Genomic DNA, 24,113 nt, shown 5'->3' with positions numbered 1-24,113 from the left:
TACTAGATAGGCTGGTGGTTTCGGGTTAGACAACTTCCTTTATGAGGCTGAGAAATAGAACAGAAAACTGAACAGACTGAGCCAGAACAACACTGTGGTTTTTATATATATGTTCCCACCTGCCTGCCTCTGTAGTTATTGTGAGAACGACAACATTTAGAAGAACACATTCGGGGACGACACACACACACACACACTTTTACTCAAGTATGACACCTGGGTACTTTTTCCACCACTGCTTATGGGATATGTGTTTTGTCAGATTCCACAGGGATTCTTGGGGTGACAGGGTAGCCTAGTGGTTAGAGCGTTGGACTAGTAACCGAGAGGTTGCAAGTTCAAACCCCCCGAGCTGACAATGTCCAAATCTGTCGTTCTGCCCCTGAACAGGTAGTTAACCCACTGTTCCTAGGCCGTCACTTTAACTGACTTGCCTGGTTAAATAAAGGTAAAAAAAAGAAGGTTGTGGACACTACATCCCCACACTCCCTCAAGTCACCTTGATTTAGCACCTGTGTGTTTTTATCAGTTTCTTTATAAAAAATATTTTGTGAATTCCATGACAGTAGCTAAAACAAGTGGCTATAGCAGCACACAAGTAGACTACAAATGCATGCTGGGGAGAAATTGGAGCGGACGAGGAGGTCGTGGCCCAAGCCTTTAGGAAACTCGCTCTGCACTCTGCACCAATACGCTGACACACACTCCTAGATATCTAGGGCATGGCTGGTCTTCACATTTTCCTCTGCCGTGTGGTCAGAGCCAGGCAGCCATCATGACGTATAGCCTAGCATATACTCTCTAATTATCAAAGTTCCTAGACTAGCCCTAACTTCTCTTTTTCACAATAATCATTTCACAACTTAACTGAAGACAAAACGTCTTATATAAGAGGTATTCACACAAAGAGAAACCAAAGTGTTTCCGAAAAGCAGCCTGTTCAGTCTGAGATAGCTTGCTCGGTCCGACACAGCAGCCTGCTCGGTCCGACACAGCAGCCTGCTCGGTCCGACACAGCAGCCTGCTCGGTCCGACACAGCAGCCTGCTCGGTCCGACACAGCAGCCTGCTCGGTCCGAGACAGCCCTCAGCAGCAGAAGTGAGAGCTCATCAGTGAGAGCTCATCAGTGAGAGCTCATCAGTGAGAGCTCATCAGTGAGAGCTCATCAGTGAGAGCTCATCAGTGAGAGCTCATCAGTGAGACCTCATCAGTGAGAGCTCATCAGTGAGAGCTCATCAGTGAGAGCTCATCAGTGAGACCATCATCAGTGGTAGACAAAGGAGCTGTGAGATTCATACGAAGCCAAGGGAAATGGAAAACAATCCGATTCCAAACAAGAACATGCTTTTGAGACAGAGGTGTGAGATCAGTTATGGGAATAAACCATAAACTGTCCTCCTCCACATCCCAGTTCATCCCTAACCCTAGCATCATATCCACTGTCCTCCTCCACATCCCAGTTCATCCCTAACCCTAGCATCATATCCACTGTCCTCCTCCACATCCCTAACCCTAGCATCATACCCACTGTCCTCCTCCACATCCCTAACCCTAGCATCATATCCACTGTCCTCCTCCACATCCCTAACCCTAGCATCATATCCACTGTCCTCCTCCACATCCCAGTTCATCCCTAACCCTAGCATCATATCCACTGTCCTCCTCCACATCCCTAACCCTAGCATCATATCCACTGTCCTCCTCCACATCCCTAACCCTAGCATCATATCATATCATGTCCATCCCCTCCAACCCTAACCCTAGCATCATATCCACTGTCCTCCTCCACATCCCTAACCCTAGCATCATATCCACTGTCCTCCTCCACATCCCAGTTCATCCCTAACCCTAGCATCATATCCACTGTCCTCCTCCACATCCCTAACCCTAGCATCATATCCACTGTCCTCCTCCACATCCCAGTTCATCCCTAACCCTAGCATCATATCCACTGTCCTCCTCCACATCCCTAACCCTAGCATCATATCCACTGTCCTCCTCCACATCCCTAACCCTAGCATCATATCCACTGTCCTCCTCCACATCCCTAACCCTAGCATCATATCCACTGTCCTCCTCCACATCCCTAACCCTAGCATCATATCCTCCTCCACTCCCTAACCTAGCATCCTCCTCCACATCCCTAACCTAGCATCATATCCACTGTCCTCCTCCACATCCCTAACCCTAGCATCATATCCACTGTCCTCCTCCACATCCCTAACCCTAGCATCATATCCACTGTCCTCCTCCACATCCCTAACCCTAGCATCATATCCACTGTCCTCCTCCACATCCCAGTACCAGTGTCCTCCTCATCCCTAACCCTAGCATCATATCCACTGTCCTCCTCCACATCCCTAACCCTAGCATCATTTCCACTGTCCTCCTCCACATCCCAGTTCATCCCTAACCCTAGCATCATATCCACTGTCCTCCTCCACATCCCAGTTCATCCCTAACCCTAGCATCATATCCACTGTCCTCCTCCACATCCCTAACCCTAGCATCATATCCACTGTCCTCCTCCACATCCCAGTTCATCCCTAACCCTAGCATCATATCCACTGTCCTCCTCCACATCCCTAATCCTAGCATCATATCCACTGTCCTCCTCCACATCCCTAACCCTAGCATCATATCCACTGTCCTCCTCCACATCCCCAACCCTAGCATCATATCCACTGTCCTCCTCCACATCCCCAACCCTAGCATCATATCCACTGTCCTCCTCCACATCCCCAACCCTAGCATCATATCCACTGTCCTCCTCCACATCCCCAACCCTAGCATCATATCCACTGTCCTCCTCCACATCCCCAACCCTAGCATCATATCCACTGTCCTCCTCCACATCCCCAACCCTAGCATCATATCCACTGTCCTCCTCCACATCCCCAACCCTAGCATCATATCCACTCATATCCACTGTCCTCCTCCACATCCCCAACCCTAGCATCATATCCACTGTCCTCCTCCACATCCCCAACCCTAGCATCATATCCACTGTCCTCCTCCACATCCCCAACCCTAGCATCATATCCACTGTCCTCCTCCATCCCCAACCCCCTAGCATCATATCCACTGTCCTCCTCCACATCCCTAACCCTAGCATCATATCCACTGTCCCTCCTCCACATCCCCACTGTTCATCCCTAACCCTAGCATCATATCCACTGTCCTCCTCCACATCCCCAACCCTAGCATCATATCCACTGTCCTCCTCCACATCCCACTGTCCTCATCCCTAACCCTAGCATCATATCCACTGTCCTCCTCCACATCCCTAACCCTAGCATCATATCCACTGTCCTCCTCCACATCCCTAACCCTAGCATCATATCCACTGTCCTCCTCCACATCCCTAACCCTAGCATCATATCCACTGTCCTCCTCCACATCCCTAACCCTAGCATCATATCCACTGTCCTCCTCCACATCCCTAACCCTAGCATCATATCCACTGTCCTCCTCCACATCCCTAACCCTAGCATCATATCCACTGTCCTCCTCCACATCCCTAACCCTAGCATCATATCCACTGTCCTCCTCCACATCCCTAACCCTAGCATCATATCCACTGTCCTCCTCCACATCCCTAACCCTAGCATCATATCCACTGTCCTCCTCCACATCCCTAACCCTAGCATCATATCCACTGTCCTCCTCCACATCCCTAACCCTAGCATCATATCCACTGTCCTCCTCCACATCCCTAACCCTAGCATCATATCCACTGTCCTCCTCCACATCCCTAACCCTAGCATCATATCCACTGTCCTCCTCCACATCCCTAACCCTAGCATCATATCCACTGTCCTCCTCCACATCCCTAACCCTAGCATCATATCCACTGTCCTCCTCCACATCCCTAACCCTAGCATCATATCCACTGTCCTCCTCCACATCCCTAACCCTAGCATCATATCCACTGTCCTCCTCCACATCCCTAACCCTAGCATCATATCCACTGTCCTCCTCCACATCCCTAACCCTAGCATCATATCCACTGTCCTCCTCCACATCCCTAACCCTAGCATCATATCCACTGTCCTCCTCCACATCCCTAACCCTAGCATCATATCCACTGTCCTCCTCCACATCCCTAACCCTAGCATCATATCCACTGTCCTCCTCCACATCCCTAACCCTAGCATCATATCCACTGTCCTCCATCCCTAACCCTAGTATCATCCCTAACCCTAGCATCATATCCACTGTCCTCCTCCACATCCCTAACCCTAGCATCATATCCACTGTCCTCCTCCACATCCCTAACCCTAGCATCATATCCACTGTCCTCCTCCACATCCCTAACCCTAGCATCATATCCACTGTCCTCATCCCTAACCCTAGCATCATATCCACTGTCCTCCTCCACATCCCTAACCCTAGCATCATATCCACTGTCCTCCTCCACATCCCTAACCCTAGCATCATATCCACTGTCCTCCTCCACATCCCTAACCCCCTAGCATCATATCCACTGTCCTCCTCCACATCCCTAACCCTAGCATCATATCCACTGTCCTCCTCCACATCCCTAACCCTAGCATCATATCCACTGTCCTCCTCCACATCCCTAACCCTAGCATCATATCCACTGTCCTCCTCCACATCCCTAACCCTAGCATCATATCCACTGTCCTCCTCCACATCCCTAACCCTAGCATCATATCCACTGTCCTCCTCCACATCCCTAACCCTAGCATCATATCCACTGTCCTCCTCCACATCCCTAACCCTAGCATCATATCCACTGTCCTCCTCCACATCCCAGTTCATCCCTAACCCTAGCATCATATCCACTGTCCTCCTCCACATCCCTAACCCTAGCATCATATCCACTGTCCTCCTCCACATCCCTAACCCTAGCATCATATCTACTGTCCTCCTCCACATCCCAGTACATCCCTAACCCTAGCATCATATCCACTGTCCATCCTCCTCCTCCACATCCCTAACCCTAGCATCATATCCACTGTCCTCCTCCACATCCCAGTACATCCCTAACCCTAGCATCATATCCACTGTCCTCCTCCACATCCCAGTACATTCCTAACCCTAGCATCATATCCACTGTCCTCCTCCACATCCCTAACCCTAGCATCATATCCACTGTCCTCCTCCACATCCCTAACCCTAGCATCATATCCACTGTCCTCCTCCACATCCCAGTACATCCCTAACCCTAGCATCATATCCACTGTCCTCCTCCACATCCCAGTACATCCCTAACCCTAGCATCATGTCCACTGTCCTCCTCCACATCCCAGTACATCCCTAACCCTAGCATCATATCCACTGTCCTCCACTGTCCTCCACATCCCTAACCCTATCATCATCCACTGTCCTCCTCCACATCCCAGTACATCCCTAACCCTAGCATCATATCCACTGTCCTCCTCCACATCCCTAACCCTAACATCATATCCACTGTCCTCCTCCACATCCCAGTTCATCCCTAACCCTAGCATCATATCCACTGTCCTCCTCCACATCCCAGTTCATCCCTAACCCTAGCATCATATCCACTGTCCTCCTCCACATCCCAGTTCATCCCTAACCCTAGCATCATATCCACTGTCCTCCTCCACATCCCAGTACATCCCTAACCCTAGCATCATATCCACTGTCCTCCTCCACATCCCAGTTCATCCCTAACCCTAGCATCATATCCACTGTCCTCCTCCACATCCCTAACCCTAGCATCATATCCACTGTCCTCCTCCACATCCCAGTTCATCCCCTAACCCTAGCATCATATCCACTGTCCTCCTCCACATCCCAATTCATCCCTAACCCTAGCATCATATCCACTGTCCTCCTCCACATCCCAATTCATCCCTAACCCTAGCATCATATCCACTGTCCTCCTCCACATCCCTAACCCTAACATCATATCCACTGTCCTCCTCCACATCCCAGTACATCCCTAACCCTAGCATCATATCCACTGTCCTCCTCCACATCCCAGTTCATCCCTAACCCTAGCATCATATCCACTGTCCTCCTCCACATCCCAATTCATCCCTAACCCTAGCATCATATCCACTGTCCTCCTCCACATCCCTAACCCTAACATCATATCCACTGTCCTCCTCCACATCCCAGTACATCCCTAACCCTAGCATCATATCCACTGTCCTCCTCCACATCCCAGTTCATCCCTAACCCTAGCATCATATCCACTGTCCTCCTCCACATCCCTAACCCTAACATCATATCCACTGTCCTCCTCCACATCCCAGTACATCCCTAACCCTAGCATCATGTCCACTGTCCTCCACATCCCAGTACATCCCTAACCCTAACATCATGTCCACTGTCCTCCTCCACATCCCTAACCCTAATATCATATCCACTGTCCTCCTCCACATCCCAGTTCATCCCTAACCCTAGCATCATATCCACTGTCCTCCTCCACATCCCAGTACATCCCTAACCCTAGCATCATGTCCACTGCCCTCCACATCCCAGTACATCCCTAACTCTAGCATCATGTCCACTGTCCTCCTCCACATCCCAGTACATCCCTAACCCTAGCATCATGTCCACTGTCCTCCTCCACATCCCTAACCCTAGCATCATGTCCTCCCCACATCCCTAACCCTAGCATCATGTCCACTGTCCTCCTCCACATCCCTAACCCTAGCATCATGTCCACTGTCCTCCACATCCCCCTAACCCTAGCATCATGTCCACTGTCCTCCACATCCCTAACCCTAGCATCATATCCACTATCCTCCTCCACATCCCAGTACATCCCTAACCCTAGCATCATGTCCACTGTCCTTCTCCACATCCCTAACATCATATCCACTGTCCTCCTCCACATCCCAGTACATCCCTAACCCTAGCATCATGTCCACTGTCCTCCTCCACATCCCAGTACATCCCTAACCCTAGCATCATGTCCACTGTCCTCCTCCACATCCCAGTACATCCCTAACCCTAGCATCATATCCACTGTCCTCCCAACTCCTGGCATCCCTAACATCATATCCACTGTCCTCCTCCACATCCCAGTTCATCCCTAACCCTAGCATCATGTCCACTGTCCTCCTCCACATCCCAGTACATCCCTAACCCTAGCATCATGTCCACTGTCCTCCTCCACATCCCAGTACATCCCTAACCCTAGCATCATGTCCACTGTCCTCCTCCACATCCCAGTACATCCCTAACCCTAGGATCATATCCACTGTCCTCCTCCACATCCCAGTTCATCCTAACCCTAGCATCATGTCCACTGTCCTCCTCTACATCCCAGTACATCCCTAACCCTAACATCATGTCCACTGTCCTCCTCCACATCCCTAACATCATGTCCACTGTCCTCCTCCACATCCCTAACATCATATCTACTGTCCTCCTCCACATCCCTAACATCATGTCCACTGTCCTCCTCCACATCCCTAACATCATGTCCACTGTCCTCCACATCCCTAACATCATATCCACTGTCCTCCTCCACATCCCAGTTCATCCCTAACCCTAGCATCATATCCACTGTCCTCCTCCACATCCCTAACCCTAGCATCATGTCCACTGTCCTCCTCCACATCCCAGGTCATCCCTAACCCTAGCATCATGTCCACTGTCCTTCTCCACATCCCTAACCCTAGCATCATGTCCACTGTCCTCCTCCACATCCCTAGCATCATATCCACTGTCCTCCTCCACCTAACCTATCATATCCTGTCCTCCTCCACATCCCTAACATCATCCTCCACATCCTGTCCTCCCTCCACATCCTAACATCATATCCACTGTCCTCCTCCACATCCTGTCCTCTCCACATCCCTAACATCATATCCACTGTCATCCTGTCCTCTCCACATCCCTAACATCCACTGTCCTCCTCCACATCACTAGCATCATATCCACTGTCCTCCTCCACATCCTGTCCTCCTCCACATCCCTAACATCATATCCACTGTCCTCCACATCGCTAGCATCATATCCACTGTCCTCCTCCACATCCTGTCCTCTCCACATCCCTAACATCATATCCACTGTCCTCCTCCACATCCCTAACATCATATCCACTGTCCTCCTCCACATCCTGTCCTCTCCACATCCCTAACATCATATCCACTGTCCTCCTCCACATCCTGTCCTCCTCCACATCCCTAACATCATATTCACTATCCTCCACTCCTCTCTTCCCTTTAGTTTGTTCTGGACCAGAGGTGAGCCATTTCCCCTTTCTCACAGAAAAAAAAAAAACCCACACACACACTTGGTTTCCCAAAAGCATCATGCTAAGATCCTCTTGGAACAATAGGATCCTGTGGTTCTAGTGATTAACTTAGCCGTATCTTTCTTTTGGGAAACCGGGACCTGGTCTGTGTGAGAGTGACTTTTAGCCCCCACTGTTCACTTCCTGCCCAGCCTTTCCTCGGAATCAGTGAGAGATTTAGTCCTAACCATCTGGTAAATGCTATACCACTAGAAAAGTCAAGAGACTGAATCAGAGCAGAGATGTAGATGTGTCCAGAGGGAGAGAGAGAGTGAGAGCTTATCGTAACTGACTACAATGAACTAACAACTTATAATTTATTCTCCATGTTGACCGTCTCTCTGAGATCACATTCTCTGGAACTACACAGCTGTCTAGAGACAGCTGCTTCCCCTTGGTGTGTGTGTGTGTTACAGAATAACATACTGTAGCGTAGAGGCATGCGAGTTCAACCTCTCTATACTAGAGGTCGACCGATTAATCGGAATGGACTATTAATTAGGGCCGATTTCAAGTTTTCATAACAATCGGAAATCGGTATTTTTTGGGCGCCGATTTGCCGTTTTTTATTTTAGACCTTTATTTAACCTTTATTTAACCAGGCAAGTCAGATAAGAACACATTCTTATTTTCAATGACGGCCTAGGAACGGTGGGTTAACTGCCTCGTTCAGGGGCAGAACAACAGATTTTCACCTTGTCAGCTCGGGGGATCCAATCTTGCAACCTTACAGTTAACTAGTCCAACGACCTGCCTCTCGCTCGTTGCACTCCACAAGGAGACTGCCTGTTACGCGAATGCAGTAAGCCAAGGTAAGTTGCTAGCTAGCATTAAACTTATCTTATAAAAAACAATCAATCATAATCACTAGTTAACTACACATGGTTGATGATATTACTAGATATTATCTAGCGTGTCCTGTGTTGCATATAATCTGACTGAGCATACAAGCATACAAGTATCTAAGTATCTGACTGAGCGGTGGTAGGCAGAAGCAGGCGCGTAAACATTCAAACAGCACTTTCGTGCATTTGGCAAGCAGCTCTTCGTTGTGCGTCAAGCACTGCGCGGTTTATGACTTCAAGCCTATCAACTCCCGAGATGAGGCTCGTGTAACCGAAGTGAAATGGCTAGCTCGTTAGCGCGCGCTAATTGTCGTTGTGTTGCTGGTTCGAGCCCAGGGAGGAGCGAGGAGAGGGACGGAAGCTATACTGTTACACTGGCAATACTAAAGTGCCTATAAGAACATCCAATAGTCAAAGGTTAATGAAATACAAATGGTATAGAGGGAAATAGTCATATCATTTCAATAATAACTACAACCTAAAACTTCTTACCTGGGAATATTGAAGACTCATGTTAAAAGGAACCACCAGCTTTCATATGTTCTCATGTTCTGAGCAAGGAACTGAAACGTTAGCTTTCTTACATGGCACATATTGCACTTTTACTTTCTTCTCCAACACTTTGTTTTTACATTATTTAAACCAAATTGAACATGTTTCATTATTTACTTGAGGTTAAATTGATTTTATTTATGTATTTATTATATTAAGTTAAAATAAGTGTTCATTCAGTATTGTTGTGATGGTCATTATTACAAAAAAACAAAACAACAACAAACAAACAAAAAAAAAATTAATTCGACCGATTGATCGGTATCGTTTTTTTTTTTTGGGGTCCTCCAATAATCGGTATCGGCTTTGAAAAATCATAAAAATCGGTCGACCTCTATTCTACATCCGTTTTCACATCCTGTGTCTTCAATGTTCCGGTGACGCCTGTTTGGCAAGTTTCTTTGAAGCCTGTTTGACACAACAAGTCTAAATATGCCCGACGAATAGGTCTACATTTCTGCTCGCTATTCATCTCTATTCCCCTGCCGTGACTTTGTTTTTTCCTGTGGCTGGAATAAGCCTGTCAAGAGTAATGGAATTTGATATTCATGAAACCCTCCACCAGACTAATCCTCTGACTCCTGTATGTGATGTGCCCTGTGGGAATAAGGTGTTATGAAGGGGGGTGTACATGGTGAGATGGCTAGAGGGGAGGAAATGAAGGCTTGGGACGTTTCTAAACATCAAATCCTTGCTACCTTCGTACTGGTTTCCTCAGTTCCTCCCAAAGCTCATTGGAAAAGGAATGATTTAAGGTACCTCCCTCTGACCTCCTCTTTCAATGAGCTTTGAGAGGAATTAAATAGGAAACAAGGACAGAGGAAAATAATTCAGACTAAGTCACAGACTAAAATGGTAAATGAGACCAATCCAGCCTTAGACCAGAGGATGAGAGATATCAAATAAACATGGGCCTGTAAAGCTAATAATAATAATAATAATAATAATAATGTTTCTGCCAGGTATGCCATCTCTGTGATCTGTTTATCTGGTGGGAATATATGGGCCGTGACATTGGCAGAGGCACACACAGTTAGGAGAATGCGGTCCCAGACATTTGACCAGCTGCATTTTAAATTTAACGGACATTTACCGGGCCCATATGCATTGGGTTCCTAACCTGACTAGGACGTCCAGCCACGATGTTCAGAATGACAGAAATCACATTATGGTAATTCATCTTAACAGAACATTAATGTTGAGGATGGAATGATGTGAGGTCCCCTTCTTACTGAATTCCAATGTGTCATTTGAAGACGTTAGAACAACTGTCCAACACTTACTTTTCATCAGCCAACAAGACGAGTAACCAACAGCAACATCATCAGCCAACAAGACGAGTAACCAACAGCAACATCAGCCAACAAGACGAGTAACCAACAGCAACATCAGCCAACAAGACGAGTAACCAACAGCAACATCAGCCAACAAGACAAGTAACCAACAGCAACATCGCCAGCCAACAAGACGAGTAACCAACAGCAACATCGTCAGCCAACAAGACGAGTAACCAACAAGACGAGTAACCAACAGCAACATCGCCAGCCAACAAGACGAGTAACCAACAGCAACATCGTCAGCCAACAAGACAAGTAAAACAACATCACTAGCCAACAAGACAAGTAAAACAACATCACTAGGCAACAAGACAAGTAACACAACATCACTAGCCAACAAGATGAGTAACCAACAGCAACATCGCCAGCCAACAAGACGAGTAACCAACAGCAACATCGCCAGCCAACAAGACTAGTAACCAACAGCAACATCGCCAGCCAACAAGACTAGTAACCAACAGCAACATCGCCAGCCAACAAGACTAGTAACCAACAGCATCAGCCAGCCAACAAGACTAGTAACCAACAGCATCATCGCCAGCCAACAAGACTAGTAACCAACAGCAACATCGCCAGCCAACAAGACGAGTAAGCAACAGCAACATCGCTAGCCAGCAAGACAAGTAAAACAACATCACTAGCCAGCAAGACAAGTAAAACAACATCACTAGCCAACAAGACAAGTAAAACAACATCACTAGCCAGCAAGACAAGTAAAACAACATCACTAGCCAACAAGACAAGTAAAACAACATCACTAGCCAACAAGACAAGTAAAACAACATCACTAGCCAACAAGACAAGTAAAACAACATCACTAGCCAACAAGACAAGTAACAACATCACTAGCCAACAAGACAAGTAAACAACATCAACATCACTAGCCAACAAGACAAGTAACACAACATCACTAGCCAACAAGACAAGTAACACAACATCACTAGCCAACAAGACTAGTAACCAACAGCAACATCGCCAGCCAACAAGACTAGTAACCAACAGCAACATCGCCAGCCAACAAGACTAGTAACCAACAGCAACATCGCCAGCCAACAAGACTAGTAACCAACAGCATCATCGCCAGCCAACAAGACTAGTAACCAACAGCATCATCGCCAGCCAACAAGACTAGTAACCAACAGCAACATCGCCAGCCAACAAGACGAGTAAGCAACAGCAACATCGCTAGCCAGCAAGACAAGTAAAACAACATCACTAGCCAGCAAGACAAGTAAAACAACATCACTAGCCAACAAGACAAGTAAAACAACATCACTAGCCAGCAAGACAAGTAAAACAACATCACTAGCCAACAAGACAAGTAAAACAACATCACTAGCCAACAAGACAAGTAAAACAACATCACTAGCCAACAAGACAAGTAAAACAACATCACTAGCCAACAAGACAAGTAACAACATCACTAGCCAACAAGACAAGTAAACAACATCAACATCACTAGCCAACAAGACAAGTAAAAACATCACTAGCCAACAAGACAAGTAACACAACATCACTAGCCAACAAGACAAGTAACCAACAGCAACATCCAACAAGACAAGTAAACAACAGCAACATCACTAGCCAACAAGACAAGTAAAACAGCACATCACTAGTCAGCAAGACAAGTAAAACAGCATCACTAGCCAACAAGACAAGTAAAACAGCATCATCGCCAGCCAACAAGACAAGTAAAACAGCATCACTAGCCAACAAGACAAGTAAGCAACAGCAACATCACTAGCCAACAAGACAAGTAAAACAACATCACTAGCCAGCAAGACAAGTAAAACAACATCACTAGCCAACAAGACAAGTAAAACAACATCACTAGCCAGCAAGACAAGTAAAACAACATCACTAGCCAACAAGACAAGTAAAACAACATCACTAGCCAACAAGACAAGTAAAACAACATCACTAGCAACATCACTAGCCAACAAGACAAGTAAAAACAACATCACTAGCCAACAAGACAAGTAAAAACATCACTAGCCAACAAGACAAGTAACACAACATCACTAGCCAACAAGACAAGTAAACAACATCAACATCACTAGCCAACAAGACAAGTAAACAACATCAACATCACTAGCCAACAAGACAAGTAAACAACATCACTAGCCAACAAGATGAGTAACACAACATCACTAGCCAACAAGATGAGTAACCAACAGCAACATCGCCAGCCAACAAGACTAGTAACCAACAGCAACATCGCCAGCCAACAAGACTAGTAACCAACAGCAACATCGCCAGCCAACAAGACTAGTAACCAACAGCATCATCGCCAGCCAACAAGACTAGTAAAACAGCAACATCACCAGCCAACAAGACAAGTAAGCAACAGCAAACAACATCACTAGCCAACAAGACAAGTAAAACAACATCACTAGCCAGCAAGACAAGTAAAACAACATCACTAGCCAACAAGACAAGTAAACAACATCACTAGCCAGCAAGACAAGTAAAACAACATCACTAGCCAACAAGACAAGTAAAACAACATCACTAGCCAACAAGACAAGTAACAACATCACTAGACAACAAGACAAGTAAACAACATCAACATCACTAGCCTATGTCAATCTACTGTCCCCCACCGAAGACTCTGTTGCTACAACACCTTGCTTGTTTCATCACGTTGTTAAGAATTTATAATGACGGTCTTCATCCATAACCGTCTGGAACATGATTATAATTGTGCCAGCCCTCACACACACACACACACACACAGAGGTACAGAGGGGTAGGAGGGGAACTATTTTCAGATGTCACATTAAAAAGGGAAATCAATTAGAGCTCTGAAAAAAACATCCCTGGGGCCACTGCATCACACCACACCCCTCTACACACAGACATCTGCCTGCTTCGGTGAGGACATCTAGCAAGGCTCTCAAGCAATCTGTGTGGAGTGTGTTTTTGTGCAGGGTGAGGAGCAACGCAGCAACGACCTTCTGGAGCAACGAAGACGAGAGAAAGGAAAAACCGAGGGAGGGGTACAAAGACTCCACGCATGAATGGGTATGCTGCGTCAGTGTGTCTGTGCTGCGTCAGTGCGTCTGTGCTGCCTCAGTGTGTCTGTGCTGCGTCAGTGCGTCTGTGCTGCGTCAGTGCGTCTGTGCTGCGTCAGTGTGTCTGTGTCAGCATTTATAAGGAGGGGAGACCATAACTGCTGAAATGTTGACAAATGTGTTATTGGAAGGGAGGTGTATTGTAAAAGTTTATACTTTTCCGTTGCGCTGTCTTACTGAGCATTTCAATACTTAAAAACATGATTTAATGCGCCAGTGTGTCTGTGCTGCGTCAGTGTGTCTGTGCTGCGCCAGTGTGTCTGTGCTGCGCCAGTGTGTCTGTGCTGCGCCAGTGTGTCTGTGCTGCGTCAGTGTGTCTGCGCTGCGTCAGTGTGTCTGCGCTGCGTCAGTGTGTCTGCGCTGCATCAGTGTGTCTGCGCTGCATCAGTGTGTCTGCGCTGCATCAGTGTGTGTGTCTGTATCGGTGTGTCTTTGCTGCGCCAACGTGTGTGTCTGTGCTGCGTCAGTGTGTCTGTGCTGCGTCAGTGTGTCTGTGCTGCGTCAGTGTGTCTGTGCTGCGCCAGTGTGTCTGTGCTGCGTCAGTGTGTCTGTGCTGCGTCAGTGTGTCTGTTCTGCGTCAGTGTGTCTGTGCTGCGTCAGTGTGTCTGTGCTGCGTCAGTGTGTCTGTGCTGCGTCAGTGTGTCTGTGCTGCGTCAGTGTGTCTGTGCTGCGTCAGTGTGTCTGTGCTGCGTCAGTGTGTCTGTGCTGCGTCAGTGTGTCTGTGCTGCGTCAGTGCGTCTGTGCTGCGTCAGTGTGTCTGTGCTGCGTCAGTGTGTCTGTGCTGCGTCAGTGTGTCTGTGCTGCATCAGTGTGTCTGTGCTGCGTCAGTGTGTCTGTGCTGCGTCAGTGTGCCTGTGCTGCATCAGTGTGTCTGTGCTGCACCAGCGTGTGTGTCTGTGCTGCGTCAGTGTGTCTGTGCTGCATCAGTGTGTCTGTGCTGCATCAGTGTGTCTGTGCTGCATCAGTGTGTCTTTGCTGCGCCAGCGTGTGTGTCTGTGCTGCGTCAGTGTGTCTGTGCTGCGCCAGCGTGTGTGTGCTGCGCCAGCGTGTGTGTCTGTGCTGCGCCGGCGTGTGTGTCTGTGCTGCGCCGGTGTGTCTGTGCTGCGCCAGCGTGTGTGTCTGTGCTGCGCCAGCGTGTGTCTGTGCTGCGCCAGCGTGTGTGCCTGTGCTGCGCCAGCGTGTGTGTCTGTGCTGCGCCAGCGTGTGTGTCTGTGCTGCGCCAGCGTGTGTGTCTGTGCTGCGCCAGCGTGCGTGTGTCTGTGCTGCGCCAGCGTGCGTGTCTGTGCTGCGCCAGCGTGTGTGTCTGTGCTGCGCCAGCGTGTGTGTCTGTGCTGCGCCAGCGTGTGTGTCTGTGCTGCGCCAGCGTGTGTGTCTGTGCTGCGCCAGCGTGTGTGTCTGTGCTGCGCCAGCGTGTGTGTGTGCTGCGCCAGCGTGTGTGTGTGCTGCGCCGGTGTGTCTGTGCTGCGCCGGTGTGGGTATTTCTTTGGGTGGCGCTGTCTCTTACCTGATGCGTGTCCGTGGGGGAGCAGGGAGAGGAGGAGGAAGAGGATTGCAGACGTAGCCAGCCTGTGGACTGGAGAGGAAGAGGAGGCCAGGGCTCTCTTCTCACACAATACCATTCCATCACTCATCTTTTCCCCTGGAAACTCTACAGTCCTCTAAGCCTTAACCTGCAGGGCGGTGCGGTGGGGTGGGGGTGGGGAAGAGACAAATTAGTACAGTATCAACATACAGCAACGATTACATAACAGAGAGAGAACGTGAGAGAAACAGAGGCAGAGAGAGAGGATTTACTCTGCAGTCTGAACTCTCCAAAACACATTTCAGTTGGATTACTAATCTCCTCAGGAGGAGAGAGAGAGAGATGCCAAGAGGTGACCATAGAGACGAGTCCCCTCAGCCAGCTGGTCCCGAGGCTCAATTCACTAACTTCTACCACCCAACCAAGGCTGTGTCTAGATTTCAGTTCATGCAGCTTTAGTAGTCTGAACATAGGGCGCTCTGAACATAGGGCGCTCTGAACATAGGGCGCTCTGAACATAGGGCGCTCTGAACGAGTCATGCATCTACACTTAAAAATGTATTTTATTTATCTAGGTAAGTCAGTTAAGAACAAATACTTATTTACAATGACGGCCTACACCGACCAAACCCGGACGACGCTGGGACTATTGTGCGCCGCCCTATTGGACTCCCAATCACGGCCGGTTGTGATACAGCCTGGATTCGAACCAGGGTTTCTGTAGTGACGCCTCAAGCACTAAACTGCAGTGCCTAAAGACCGCTGCAACATACCCTGAGTGGGCTACCATGTCTACAGTGTCCAGAATCTCTTTTCCTGCACGACATTCAAATGCCAGTTATGCATCCTAAAAACGGTGGAAAAGGCTAAATATGGTCACACAACAACTGATGTAGCTAACTACTGTAACGAACTAGCCAGCAAACAACGCTAAAGGGATCTCATAACTCGCTCCTCCCACGCTAGGAATGCATTTCCTCCACTGTTATAATGAAAAAGGTTTCTCTCGGTCCCCCCAAAAAAACACATTTTCTGGAAACTTGTGGGAGTGCTGATGACGTCGCCCAATGTGCTTCCGGTAGCCAGAAAAGCGCCCAGGCGGTGGAGAAGACAACACATCACCTCCTGAAGTGGTCCGATCTGAACACAATCAGACCACATAACCACTTGTCAAATTAAAATCAAACTTTATTAGTCACACGCGCCGAATACAACAAGTGTAGACTTTACAGTGAAATGTTTACTGACCAGCCCTTTACCAACAGTGTAGACTTTACAGTGAAATGTTTACTGACAAGCCCTTTACCAACAGTGTAGACTTGACAGTGAAATGTTTACTGACAAGCCCTTTACCAACAGTGTAGACTTTACAGTGAAATGTTTACTGACAAGCCCTTTACCAACAGTGTAGACTTTACAGTGAAATGTTTACTGACAAGCCCTTTACCAACAGGGTATACTTTACAGTGAAATGTTTACTGACAAGCCCTTTACCAACAGGGTAGACTTTACAGTGAAATGTTTACTGACAAGCCCTTTACCAACAGTGTAGTCTTTACCGTGAAATGTTTACTGACAAGCCCTTTACCAACAGTGCAGACTTTACCGTGAAATGTTTACTGACAAGCCCTTTACCAACAGTGTAGTCTTTACCGTGAAATGTTTACTGACAAGCCCTTTACCAACAGTGTAGACCTTACTGTGAAATGTTTACTGACAAGCCCTTTACCAACAGTGTAGACTTTACTGTGAAATGTTTACTGACCCGCCCTTTACCAACAGTGTAGACTTTACAGTGAAATGTTTACTGACCAGCCCTTTACCAACAGTGTAGACTTTACAGTGAAATGTTTACTGACAAGCCCTTTACCAACAGTGCAGTTCAAGAAGAGTTAAGAAAATATTTACCAAATAAACTAAAATAAAAAATTAAATGATAAAAAGTAACACAATAAAATAACAATAACAAGGCTATATACAGGGGTACCGGTACCGAGTCAGTGTGGGGGGGTACCGGTACCGAGTCAGTGTGGGGGGTACAAGTTAGTTGAGGTAATTTGTGCATGTAGGTGGGGGTGAAGTGACTATGCATAGATAATAAACAGCGAGTAGCAGCAGTGTAAAAACAAAGGGGGGGGCAATGTAAATTGTACGGTGGTGATTTTATTAACTGTTCAGCAGTCTAATGGCTGGGGGGTAGAAGCTGTTAAGGAGCCTCTTGGTCCTAGACTTGGTGCTCCGGTACCACTTGTCGTACGGTAGCAGAGAGAACAGTCTATGACCTGGGTGGCTGGAGTCTCTGACATTTTGATTGGCTGGTTTGTGCGTCTAGACTAGAGGTCGACCGATAATGATTTTTCAACGCCGATACCGATTATTGGAGGACCAAAAAAAGCCGATAACGATTAATCAACCGATTTTTATTTATTTATTTGCAATAATGACAATTACAAAAACACTTATTTTAACTTAATATAATACATCAATAAAAATCAATTTAGCCTCAAATAAATAATGAAACATGTTCAATTTGGTTTAAATAATACATTAATTAAAAGTGCAATATTTGCCATGTAAGAAAGCTAACGTTTCAGTTCCTTGCTCAGAACATGAGAACATATGAAAGCTGGTGGTTCCTTTTAACATGAGTCTTCAATATTCCCAGGTGAGAAGTATTAGGTTGTAGTTATAGGAATTATAGGACTATTTCTCTCTATACCATTTGTATTTCATTAACCTTTGCTATTGGATGTTCTATTAGGCACTTTAGTATTGCCAGTGTAACAGTATAGCTTCCGTCCCTCTCCTCGCTCCTCCCTGGGCTCGAACCAGCAACACAACGACAACAGCCACCATCGAAGCAGCGTTACCCATGCAGAGGAAGGGAAACAACCACTCCAAGTCTCAGAGCGAGTGACGTTTGAAACGCTATTAGCGCGCGCTAACTAGCTCGCCATTTCACATCGGTTACACCAGCCTAATCTCGGAAGTTGATAGGCTTGAAGTCATAAACAGCGCAATGCTTGAAGCACAGCGAAGAGCTGCTGGCAAAACACATGAAAGTGCTGTTTGAATGAATGCTTACAAGCCTGCTGCTGCCTACCACCGCTCAGTCAGACTGCTCTATCAAATCATAGACTTAGTTATAACATAATAACACACAGAAATATGACCCTTAGATCAATAATATGGTCAAATCCGGAAACTATCATTTTGAAAACAAAACGTTTATTCTTTCAGTGAAATACAGAACCGTTCCGTATTTTATCTAACGGGTGGCATCCATAAGTCTAAATACTCCTGTTAAATTGCACAACCTTCAATGGTATGTCATAATTACGTAAAATTCTGGCAAATTAGTTCGCAATGAGCCAGGAGGCCCAAACTGTTGCATATACCCTGACTCTGCGTGCAAGAGAAGTGACACAATTTCACCTGGTTAATATTGCCTGCTAACCTGGATTTCTTTTAGCTAAATATGCAGGTTTAAAAATGTATACTTCTGTGTATTGATTTTAAGAAAGGCATTGATGTTTATGGTTAGGTACAGTCGTCCAACAATTGTGCTTTTTTCGCAAATGCGCTTTTGTTAAATCATCCCCCAGCGTTGCAACGACTATATGCAACACGCTAGATAAACTAGTAATATCATCAATCATGTGTAGTTAACTAGTGATTATGATTGATTGATTGTTTTTTATAAGATAAGTTTATTGCTAGCTAGCAACTTACCGTGGCTTCTTACTGCATTCGTAGTTAAATGTAAGGTTGCAAGATTGAATCCCCGAGCGGACAAGGTAAAAATCTGTTGTTCTGCCCCTGAACAAGGCAGTTAACCCACCGTTCCCCTGAACAAGGCAGTTAACCCACCGTTCCCCTGAACAAGGCAGTTAACCCACCGTTCCCTGAGCAAGGCGGTTAACCCACCGTTCCCTGAGCAAGGCGGTTAACCCACCGTTCCCCTGAGCAAGGCGGTTAACCCACCGTTCCCCATGAGCAAGGCGGTTAACCCACCGTTCCCCTGAGCAAGGCGGTTAACCCACCGTTCCCGCTGAGCAAGGCGGTTAACCCACCGTTCCCCTGAGCAAGGCGGTTAACCCACCGTTCCCCTGAACAAGGCGGTTAACCCACCGTTCCCTGAACAAGGCGGTTAACCCACCGTTCCCCCTGAACAAGGCGGTTAACCCACCGTTCCTGAACAAGGCGGTTAACCCACCGTTCCCCTGAACAAGGCGGTTAACCCACCGTTCCCTGAACAAGGCGGTTAACCCACCGTTCCCTGAACAAGGCGGTTAACCCACCGTTCCCTGAACAAGGCGGTTAACCCACCGTTCCCTGAACAAGGCAGTTAACCCACCGTTCCCTGAACAAGGCAGTTAACCCACCGTTCCCTGAACAAGGCAGTTAACCCACCGTTCCCCTGAACAAGGCAGTTAACCCACCGTTCCCTGAACAAGGCAGTTAACCCACCGTTCCCCTGAACAAGGCAGTTAACCCACCGTTCCCTGAACAAGGCAGTTAACCCACCGTTCCCCTGAACAAGGCAGTTAACCCACCGTTCCCTGAACAAGGCAGTTAACCCACCGTTCCCTGAACAAGGCAGTTAACCCACCGTTCCCCTGAACAAGGCAGTTAACCCACCGTTCCCCTGAACAAGGCAGTTAACCCACCGTTCCCCTGAACAAGGCAGTTAACCCACCGTTCCCTGAACAAGGCAGTTAACCCACCGTTCCCCTGAACAAGGCAGTTAACCCACCGTTCCCCCTGAACAAGGCAGTTAACCCACCGTTCCCTGAACAAGGCAGTTAACCCACCGTTCCCTGAACAAGGCAGTTAACCCACCGTTCCCCTGAACAAGGCAGTTAACCCACCGTTCCCTGAACAAGGCAGTTAACCCACCGTTCCCCTGAACAAGGCAGTTAACCCACCGTTCCCCTGAACAAGGCAGTTAACCCACCGTTCCCCTGAACAAGGCAGTTAACCCACCGTTCCCTGAACAAGGCAGTTAACCCACCGTTCCCTGACAAGGCAGTTAACCCACCGTTCCCTGGACAAGGCAGTTAACCCACCGTTCCCCTGGACAAGGCAGTTAACCCACCGTTCCCCTGGACAAGGCAGTTAACCCACCGTTCCCTGGACAAGGCAGTTAACCCACCGTTCCCCTGGACAAGGCAGTTAACCCACCGTTCCCCTGGACAAGGCAGTTAACCCACCGTTCCCTGGACAAGGCAGTTAACCCACCGTTCCCCTGGACAAGGCAGTTAACCCACCGTTCCCCTGAACAAGGCAGTTAACCCACCGTTCCCCTGAACAAGGCAGTTAACCCACCGTTCCCTGAACAAGGCAGTTAACCCACCGTTCCCCTGAACAAGGCAGTTAACCCACCGTTCCCTGAACAAGGCAGTTAACCCACCGTTCCCTGAACAAGGCAGTTAACCCACCGTTCCCCTGAACAAGGCAGTTAACCCACCGTTCCCCTGAACAAGGCAGTTAACCCACCGTTCCCTGAACAAGGCAGTTAACCCACCGTTCCCCTGAACAAGGCAGTTAACCCACCGTTCCCCTGAACAAGGCAGTTAACCCACCGTTCCCTGAACAAGGCAGTTAACCCACCGTTCCCTGAACAAGGCAGTTAACCCACCGTTCCCCTGAACAAGGCAGTTAACCCACCGTTCCCCTGAACAAGGCAGTTGACCCACCGTTCCCCTGAGCAAGGCAGTTGACCCACCGTTCCCCTGAACAAGGCAGTTGACCCACCGTTCCCCTGAACAAGGCAGTTAACCCACCGTTCCCCTGAACAAGGCAGTTAACCCACTGTTCCCCTGAACAAGACAGTTAACCCACTGTTCCCCTGAACAAGGCAGTAAGAATAAGAACGTGTTTGTTCTTAACTGACTTGCCGAGTTAAATAAAGGTTGTAGTTGTTTTTATATTTATATTTTATTAAAATCGGCCAAATCGGCATCCAAAAATACAGATTTCCGATTGTTGTGAAGACGTGAAAATCGGCCCTAATTAAAAATCGGCCATTCCGATTAATCGGTCGACCTCTAGAGTCTAGACCCTTCTTTTCAATGCAATCTTCGTATTCTGATAGCAGAAGCCACATGTGAGTGTGAAGTGTAGACAGGACCAAAGCCTCAGGACAACTCAGAAAAATCTGGCCAAATTATCACTAAGCAAAAAAAAAAGATAAAATATATCACCTATTAGAATGAAACCATGACAAATAAAAATACATGCTATTTGGCTCTAAAACAGAGTGTACAAGGAGCTAGACCACTATGACTGATAGTGGTTTTCTATGTTTTATTTATTTTACCTTTATTTAACTAGGCAAGTCAGTTAAGAACAAATTCTTATTTACAATGACGGCCTAGGTTAACTGTTTACATACCCTACATTACTCATCTCATATGTCCACTGTATCTTGCCTATGACGTTCTGTACCATCACTCATTCATATATCTTTATGTACATATTCTTATCCCTTTACACTTGTGTGTATAAGGTAGTAGTGGGATTGTTAGGCTAGATTACTCGTTGGTTATTACTGCATTGTCGGAACTAGAAGCACAAGCATTTCGCTACACTCGCATTAACATCTGCTAACCATGTGTATGTGACAAATACATTTGATTTGTTCAGGGGCAGAACGACAGATTTGTACCTTGTAGGCTCGGGGATATGAACTTGCAACCTTTCGGTTACTAGTCCAATGCTCTAACCACTAGGCTACCCTGCCGCCCCTGAGCACGGTCTGGCCATAGAGACTGGTCCTTACAGGCAAACCTGGCAGCCCAGAGATGGCAGCCTGGGGTCATTATGCCCCCAGGAAGAGATCTATTTGACAGAAAATGCTCCTAAAAATAAAAAAATTAAACATTAAAGAATTATAAAGCCTAAATGATGAAAATAAACTTTAAGATGCATAGTTGGTGAAAGTGTTGATTATTCATATTAGCATATTCTGTGTTGTAACTGCTGTTAATATGAGTACCAACATCACTGTTATCACTTCATTACAAACAGTCTGGTATATTCCTGTCTTTGGCCATCGTTCTTATATCTGTTTACTTTGAAAGGAAAACACTTCCATTGTCAATGTCAATAAAGTAAACTGAATTGAGAGAGTCAGAGAGAGCGAGAGAGTCCTGTTTACACTCTGACAGTATCAGAGACAGACAGAGGGTTCAGACAGAGGCCTACGTATCGTTACATTAGCTCTCCCATTACAGAACGCATCAGTTTCATCACCATCAGCTTGAAAACTTCCTCTGATCTCTGCTGTGGTCTGCTCACACTGCTGCTGTCACACTAAAAACAAAAACAGACCTGTGGAGGAACCGGGAAATATAATCTGCTATATTAATATGCTAGTTAATCTACTGGGACGGACGAGAAATATGTCAAGAAAAAAGAAAGGGGGGAAAGACTCGACAGTAAAACAAGAACACAGACATTGGAGCTGAGGGGGGGCAAGAGAGAGCAAGAGAGAGAGAGACAGCGAGAGAGAGAGAGAGAGAGAGAGAGAGAGAGAGACAGAGAGACAGAGACAGAGAGACAGAGAGACACAGCGGGACAGAGAGAGAGAGACACACAGCGGGACAGAGAGAGAGAGAGACAGCGGGACAGAGAGAGAGAGACACACAGCGGGACAGAGAGAGAGAGACACACAGCAGGGACAGAGAGAGAGAGAGAGAGAGACACACAGCGGGACAGAGAGAGAGAGACACACAGCGGGACAGAGAGAGAGAGAGAGAGAGAGAGCGGGACAGAGAGAGACAGCACAGGGACAGAGAGAGAGAGACACACAGCGGGACAGAGAGAGAGAGAGACAGCGGGACAGAGAGAGAGAGACACACAGCGGGACAGAGAGAGAGAGAGAGACAGCGGGACAGAGAGAGACAGCGGGACAGAGAGAGAGAGACACACAGCGGGACAGAGAGAGAGAGAGAGACAGCGGGACAGAGAGAGACAGCGGGACAGAGAGAGAGAGACACACAGCGGGACAGAGAGAGAGAGAGAGAGACAGCGGGACAGAGAGAGAGAGAGAGAGAGACACACAGCGGGACAGAGAGAGAGAGAGAGAGACAGGGACAGAGAGAGAGAGACACAGCGGGACAGAGAGAGAGAGAGAGACAGCGGGACAGAGAGAGACAGCGGGACAGAGAGAGAGACACAGCGGGACAGAGAGAGAGAGAGAGACAGCGGGACAGAGAGAGAGAGAGAGACACAGCGGGACAGAGAGAGAGAGAGACAGCGGGACAGAGAGAGAGAGAGAGAGAGAGAGACAGCGGGAGAGAGAGAGAGACACAGCGGGACAGAGAGAGAGAGAGACAGCGGGACAGAGAGAGAGAGACAGCGGGACAGAGAGAGAGACACAGCGGGACAGAGAGAGAGAGACAGCGGGACAGAGAGAGAGAGAGACAGCGGGACAGAGAGAGACACAGCGGGACAGAGAGAGAGAGACAGCGGGACAGAGAGAGAGACACAGCGGGACAGAGAGAGAGAGAGACAGAGAGCGGGACAGAGAGA

At 47.7% G+C, this 24,113-nt stretch overlaps 1 protein-coding gene across 1 annotated transcript in view; it reads right to left on the bottom strand.

The window, feature by feature from the left end:
- The window catches only part of LOC121839994 (sushi domain-containing protein 6-like), a 91,687-nt gene that overhangs the window by 40,040 nt on the left and 27,534 nt on the right, over nucleotides 1-24,113 (bottom strand). The window contains exon 2 of the mRNA XM_042301006.1: nucleotides 15,558-15,723. Coding sequence (XP_042156940.1) covers nucleotides 15,558-15,684 — 127 coding nt within the window. The 5' untranslated portion in view covers nucleotides 15,685-15,723. The remainder of the gene's footprint in view (nucleotides 1-15,557; nucleotides 15,724-24,113) is intronic.

The sequence above is a fragment of the Oncorhynchus tshawytscha genome, linkage group LG18, assembly GCF_018296145.1.
Source record: "Oncorhynchus tshawytscha isolate Ot180627B linkage group LG18, Otsh_v2.0, whole genome shotgun sequence".
NCBI classification, from domain to species: Eukaryota; Metazoa; Chordata; class Actinopteri; order Salmoniformes; family Salmonidae; genus Oncorhynchus; species Oncorhynchus tshawytscha.
The sequence above is the reverse complement of the archived record's forward strand: the minus strand, read 5'-3'. Positions and strand labels throughout refer to the sequence as shown.